The sequence below is a fragment of the Ziziphus jujuba genome, chromosome 11 (assembly GCF_031755915.1).
Source record: "Ziziphus jujuba cultivar Dongzao chromosome 11, ASM3175591v1".
Lineage (NCBI taxonomy): Eukaryota > Viridiplantae > Streptophyta > Magnoliopsida > Rosales > Rhamnaceae > Ziziphus > Ziziphus jujuba.
The window spans coordinates 7249611-7255729 of NC_083389.1; the positions used below are offsets into that span (position 1 = coordinate 7249611).

The 6119-nt window shown below is 36.1% G+C and overlaps 1 protein-coding gene across 1 annotated transcript; it reads right to left on the bottom strand.

Moving 5' to 3' along the window:
- Nucleotides 1-788: 788 nt before the first annotated feature.
- Nucleotides 789-1586, bottom strand: LOC132800002 (uncharacterized). The gene has a single exon (XM_060812871.1). It carries the CDS (start codon nucleotides 1584-1586, stop codon nucleotides 789-791), a length of 798 nt encoding a protein of 265 aa, XP_060668854.1.
- Nucleotides 1587-6119: the final 4533 nt, after the last annotated feature.

Genomic DNA, 6119 nt, shown 5'->3' on the forward strand with positions numbered 1-6119 from the left:
CTAGCTTGGTGAAAAGATTTTGAAGGAAAAGTCTCACAATGCTGCTTTCCAAGTTGGCAAGCTTCACATACTCCAATCATCTGATCAATTTCAGGTAGGCCTTTAACAATCTTTCTCTTTGATAGCAACCTAAGACTTCCAATATTTAGATGCCTAAATCTATCATGCCATATTTTTGAATTTTCTTCTTCAACACATCTAAAGCAGTCAATATTAGAGATTTCCAGTGTAAAAGGGAATAAATTATTTGAAGCCACTAGAATTTTAGCAACAAGCTGACTTTCCCTACGTAGAATGCACATATAATCATGGAAGTGAATATCAAATCCATTTTTCAAAAGTTGCCCAGTGCTTAGCAAATTACATTGCAATCCAGGAACATAATAAACTTCTGACATTTTCTCTAAAGTCCCAGATTTAGTTTTAAAAATAATTTCTCCCAGACCTTATATTTTATAGGATTTTGCATCTCCTATTATCACTTGACCACATTCAAATTCTTCTAATGATGAAAACAAGTGCTTGTTACCAGTCATATGCTTATTTGCTCCACTATCTAAATACCAAACATGATTTATATCACCATAGCAAGCAAGAAGCAAAGTTTCAGAATTACCTTTTTCCTTGTCATGAATGAACCCAGCATTCTTTCTTTGATTGGCTGGATTATTCCAACATTCACTTGCTTTATGTTGAGGCTTGTGACAATAATAGCATTTAAAATAGCTATGTCCATGCAAATTAGAGCCTCTTCCTCTTCCTCCTCTGAATCTGCCACCTCTTCCCCTTTATGGTGTGTTCTCTAGTTGATTTATATTTTTTACTGAAGAATCTTCTCTACTTGGACTTCCTCTTCCTCTATTATTGTCTCCTCTGCCACATCCTCTAAAATTAGCTCGTGAGAAATTTTGCCCTCCTGTATTTGCAACTTGTGATTTAAGAGCTTGATCAACAGAAGTTCGACTGGTTGAAGCAAGAGTTCTTTTATTTACTCGAAATTCATGAGATTTTAAAATTCCAAACAACTCCTCTATTGAAACAGTAGATAAATCTTTTGATTCTTCTACTGCAACGACAACAAAATCAAATTTTTCTAGAAGGCTTTGAAGAACTTTTTCAACAACCTTTTGATCTTCTAAAATTTCTCCATTAGAAGCCATTTGATTCACAATAGAAGTAACTTTATTGAAATAGTCTGAAATGCTTTCATTCTCCTTCATTTCTAATTTTTCAAATTCTGCTCTTAAAGATTGCGGACGTACATTTTTCACCTTTTCTTCTCCTTTATATGCTGATTGGATCATCTCCCAGGCTTGCTTGGATGTTTCTGCTTTTGCAATTCTTTCAAATATTGGTCCTTCAATGGTTTGATAAATCTGAAAGAGAGCCTTGCTGTCTTTCTCTCTTTTTTCTTTCAACGAAGTGCTTTCTGCTCTAGTTAGACTCTCTTCGTTTTCTGGCTCTTCATATCCATCTTCAACAATACTCCATAACTTAAATGATTTTAGCAGTACCTTCATCTGATGCCTCCAATAATCATAATCTTCTCCATTGAAGCGGGGAATAAGAGAAGCCAGATTGTTCATATTTGCCATAAGGCTCTGATACCAATTGTTGGTTTATTTATATATATATTTTTTTATAAAGTGCATTACACGTTCAAGAAGGAGAGCCAAAAACAGGAGCCAATACATAAACCTTTTTTTATTTATATTTCATACTCCTTTCTTTTTTCAATGGACAAAGAACAGAGATATATATGCCTTCACTATTTTCATAGTTCTTGAACCATATTTAAAAGGTTCTTACATTTCCCATACATGTTTATCATATATCCTAGAGAACGTAAAATATTAAATTTGGTTTATTATTCCAACACTTACTTGGTGGTTATATTTAAGTTTGAAAAGCGAGAAGGCTTCTTCTGGAGAGAATATCAGAGAGGTTTCTTCTGCAGAGAACATTGGAGATATAAGATCTTTATTTGTTCGCCATGGAAGTAGAGGACGAGGAGATCCACACAAACGGAGTAGGTGACAAAGAGAAGCGAGCAAGACTAATCATCAAGCAGATGTTCCTCGACCTCGAAGCCTATGCGAAACTCTACATGGGCGAATGAAGATCATGAGCCTACTATTCATTGCGGACCACTGCGAGAACAAGCCCTTCAGATAGCTTACATTGAGATTAAGAAATGAGACAACACACGACTGGCATGTTGCCAGTTTATGAACTCGTATTGACGAGCTCTAAACAATGGTGTATCAGTTAAACCAAAATCTTGATCATAGAAAAAGTCAATCTAGGACCCACATATAGTATATTTGGTCAAATCTAGTCAAACCTACACAACAGGGGTATTTGTTACGGGTTGTTACAACAAGCTGATAAGATCCACCCCAGAAACCCTCCCAGAATCTTTCGGATGGTTCCGCTTAGTGAAGTCCCATTGGACAATCTATAGAGGATATCCAATGGAACCTCACTTAAAACGTTGACAAAAGATCGATGGTCGGTTCGGAATCAATGATGTGGCATCGTGTGACATGGTCGATCAGACGGTTGAGCAGAAGAAGAGAAAGCTTGAGCAGGAGCTCATGTTTTATAGGGTAAAACTTCTATTATATTATTTACATTTGATTTAATCTTGGTGTACTTTTTGACTGGATGTGGCTTGGTCAATCAGAAACTTAACCTGACGAAGGATGTGTAGAAGAAGAGAAAGCGTGAGAACAAATTCGATCATTATGAGGTAAAATGATTTAGTTCTTTTTTTTTTTTTTGGTGGTTGGGTTTTTCTTGTTAAACGTCTAAATAGAAATAGGGCACATTAATTTTTCACATAATTTTATTTTTTATTTTTTGTTCAGGAGAAAATAAATCTAATATTGTCAATGAAAGCTATAAATCAACAAATGAATAAAACAGCAAAGAATAAAGAGATGAATTTAAACCTACAAACAAATTAATTGGTTATTTCCATACTTATCGTACTTGGTAATATTACTTGTTAATGATATTCGTCAACTTCTCCCACGAAGATTTGTTCATTAAGAATAGGAAATAGGTTATATGCTATAGCTACTTCAATGCTACATGGTACTTTGACAGATTAAACACAACATATTTAAAAACATATATATATATATATATACATATATAGACTTTCAATGCAGAGAGCTCACACTAAACTACTAAATTTGAGCCAATTTATTTTTCCAGCATGGTCATTGGATTTTGTCTAATTTAAGATAAAGTCTGATAAGGCTTAAGCTGTGCAAATTTTGGGTAACAAGAACTGTGGATACGATCTATTTTAGTTCCTGTCTATTCTTATTTGTAGAGTAGTGATTTCATTGAAGAAGCCAGCATATGGAATGGGTACAATGATCTGGGAGACTTTTTTTATGGTCATGGTGCTTTAGAGGATGCTTTCAAAAGCTATGAGCAATGTTTGGACCATCTTGATACAGTAAAACGTGTAATTCAAACATGTATGAGGGCGATTCTGGTTAGTATTGAGATGGGTCAATTTACCCATGTAACTAGCTTTGTTAGCAGGACTGAAGATGCCCCAGATGGCCTTGATTTGGTTGGTTTTAAAAAACTTTGTTGTGCTGCTGGATTGGCTCACTTGAAGGCTAAGAAGTACAAGCTTGCACCTCGTAAGGTGTGTTGATATCAACCATTTGGATTTTTAAAGCCCTAGTAAACGTTTTGAATAATATCTGTTTTTAAACAGCATAATTGAAGAGATTCCACTTTTCAAATTTTTGTTTCTAGACCCTTGAAACTTCCTAAAAGAATGATAGTCCTTTTCTTTTGGGCTCTGGAGGTGAAACAGTTGTAGTGTAGTTGATGGAGAACAATGGAGATCACATAGGAATATAATTACTAGGGTTTTATGATTTTTAGGATTTTAATATTATGATGTATTTGATTTCTGGGGTTTAAATATTATTATGCTTATTAAGGTTTTTAGTTTCTTTATGTTTTAAAGAAGTTTTATTATTTAGTTTCCTTATTTAATGAGGTATTTTACTTTTAGTTTTCTTATGTTGTTAGGTGATTTTATTATAAATAGGAGCCTTTGTAATTCTTTTAGACAAGTTGATTAATAATACAAATATTTTCTGAGAGTTATTTCTCTGGTTTTGTGTGATGCAAAATAAAATTAGGTGTGATGCCTAAGGATTTTAGGAGTGATTCTTAAAATTGTTCTACTGTGATGCTAGAGCCTATCTTACTTTTAGTTTCTTTATGTTGTTAGGTGATTTTATTATAAATAGGAGCTTTTGTAATTCTTTTAGACAATTTGATTGATAATACAAGTATTTTCTAAGAGTTATTTCTCTAATTTTATATGATGCAAAACAAAGTTAGGTGTGATGCCTAAAGATTTTAGCAGTGATTCCTAAAATTGTTCTAGTGTGATGCTAGAGTCTATCTTTTAATTTTCAGTTTTCTTTCCTTCTCTATCTGTCATGCATCAGTAATGGTCCAAAAAAATGTGTTGTAGGTATGCATTATAATGGCCCTTTGAAAGTATCATGTGGGACTGGGAGTACTTATCAAATCTGGAAGACATGGATGGATAGGGTGGTTTTATGATGGAAGTAAGAAGTGGTTGAGTATGGATTTGAAGATGTCTTGATATTGTCTAGATGCAAGTATCTTGTTCATTAAGGACATTCAAAGATGTGTTTTTGGTTAAAGTGGTTTTGATTATAGATGATTTCTCTATGCGGACTTTTAGAGAAAGGGCTTACATTTTGCTTACATGTCTTTGAAACAATTTGTGGAATATCAGCTTTTGGATGTTACAAGTTAGTGTTAGTGACAACTTTTGATTTTATTTGATTCTATTGTTTGATATTGATGGATTTTACCATGCTTGTAACATCACATAACGTCGCATTTCAAGGATGACATATTCTGAAAATGTATTTCAATATGGTACTAAGTTCCATCCACAGTGTTGTTAGGAACGCTAACATTGTGCCATTAAACTCAACTTAAATTAAAATTAATACGATTTAATTAGCTGCCTACACACATTGTATGTTGTTAACCATTATCTGGTAGAACTCTTGACATTTCGAACATTGAATAATTGGAGGAGACCCTCTTTGCCTGGCATGGGAAAAACTAGATAAAATGCTAAATACCCCTCCTTGTTTAATATCTTCAGATATGCCCTCAACCTGTCATGACAATCCATAATCGACCAAGCTATTAATCAAAAACTAATATAACCTTGTAGTTGTATGTAACATCCCACATCGGTTGGAGAGGGGCACGAAGCGGTCTTTATAAGGCTGTGGATACCTCTCCCTTCAGGACGCGTTTTGTGAGCAAAACCTTGAGGCCAGGGGGGAGAGAGGGTGTGAACCCTGGGCCAAAGAGGACAATATCCTGATGCGGGTGGTCTGGGCTGTTACAGTGGTATCAGAGCCAGTACCCGGATCGGTGTGCCAGCGAGGACGCTGGGCCCCAAGGGGGGAGGATTGTAACATCCCACATCTGTTGGAGAGGGGCACGAAGCGGTCTTTATAAGGCTGTGGATACCTCTCCCTTCAGGACGCGTTTTGTGAGCAAAACCTTGAGGCCAGGGGGGAGAGAGGGTGTGAACCCTGGGCCAAAGAGGACAATATCCTGATGCGGGTGGTCTGGGCTGTTACAGTTGAGCAACTGTCAGGACCTGTCCAGAATTCCTCCTCCGGAACCCTAGACAGCCCTGATCCCAGGGAAATACCACCGAACCTTCCAACGGAAAATCCGGCAGCACCTCCCCTAAGGGATTTACTTACCACAAATTTACCTGCACTGAAAACACACTTCAAAAATATCCCCTTATTCCTCCCACAAACTACAAACTGGTTCCACAAATTTCAGCACTTCAAAACAAAAATACAGTAATCCAGTGCAAGATAAATACAACAAGAGTGAAAGAAATAGTACAACTGCAATAAAGAAGAACAGGGTACAGTACGAACTAAAACAGCGAGGAAGATCAAGTCCGCTCCGAGTGAACGCCGACAACCTGGTACCTAGAGGAACGGAATTTAAGAGTGTGAGATGCTAATCATCTCAGTGAGCGACCCTACTACTATACCATA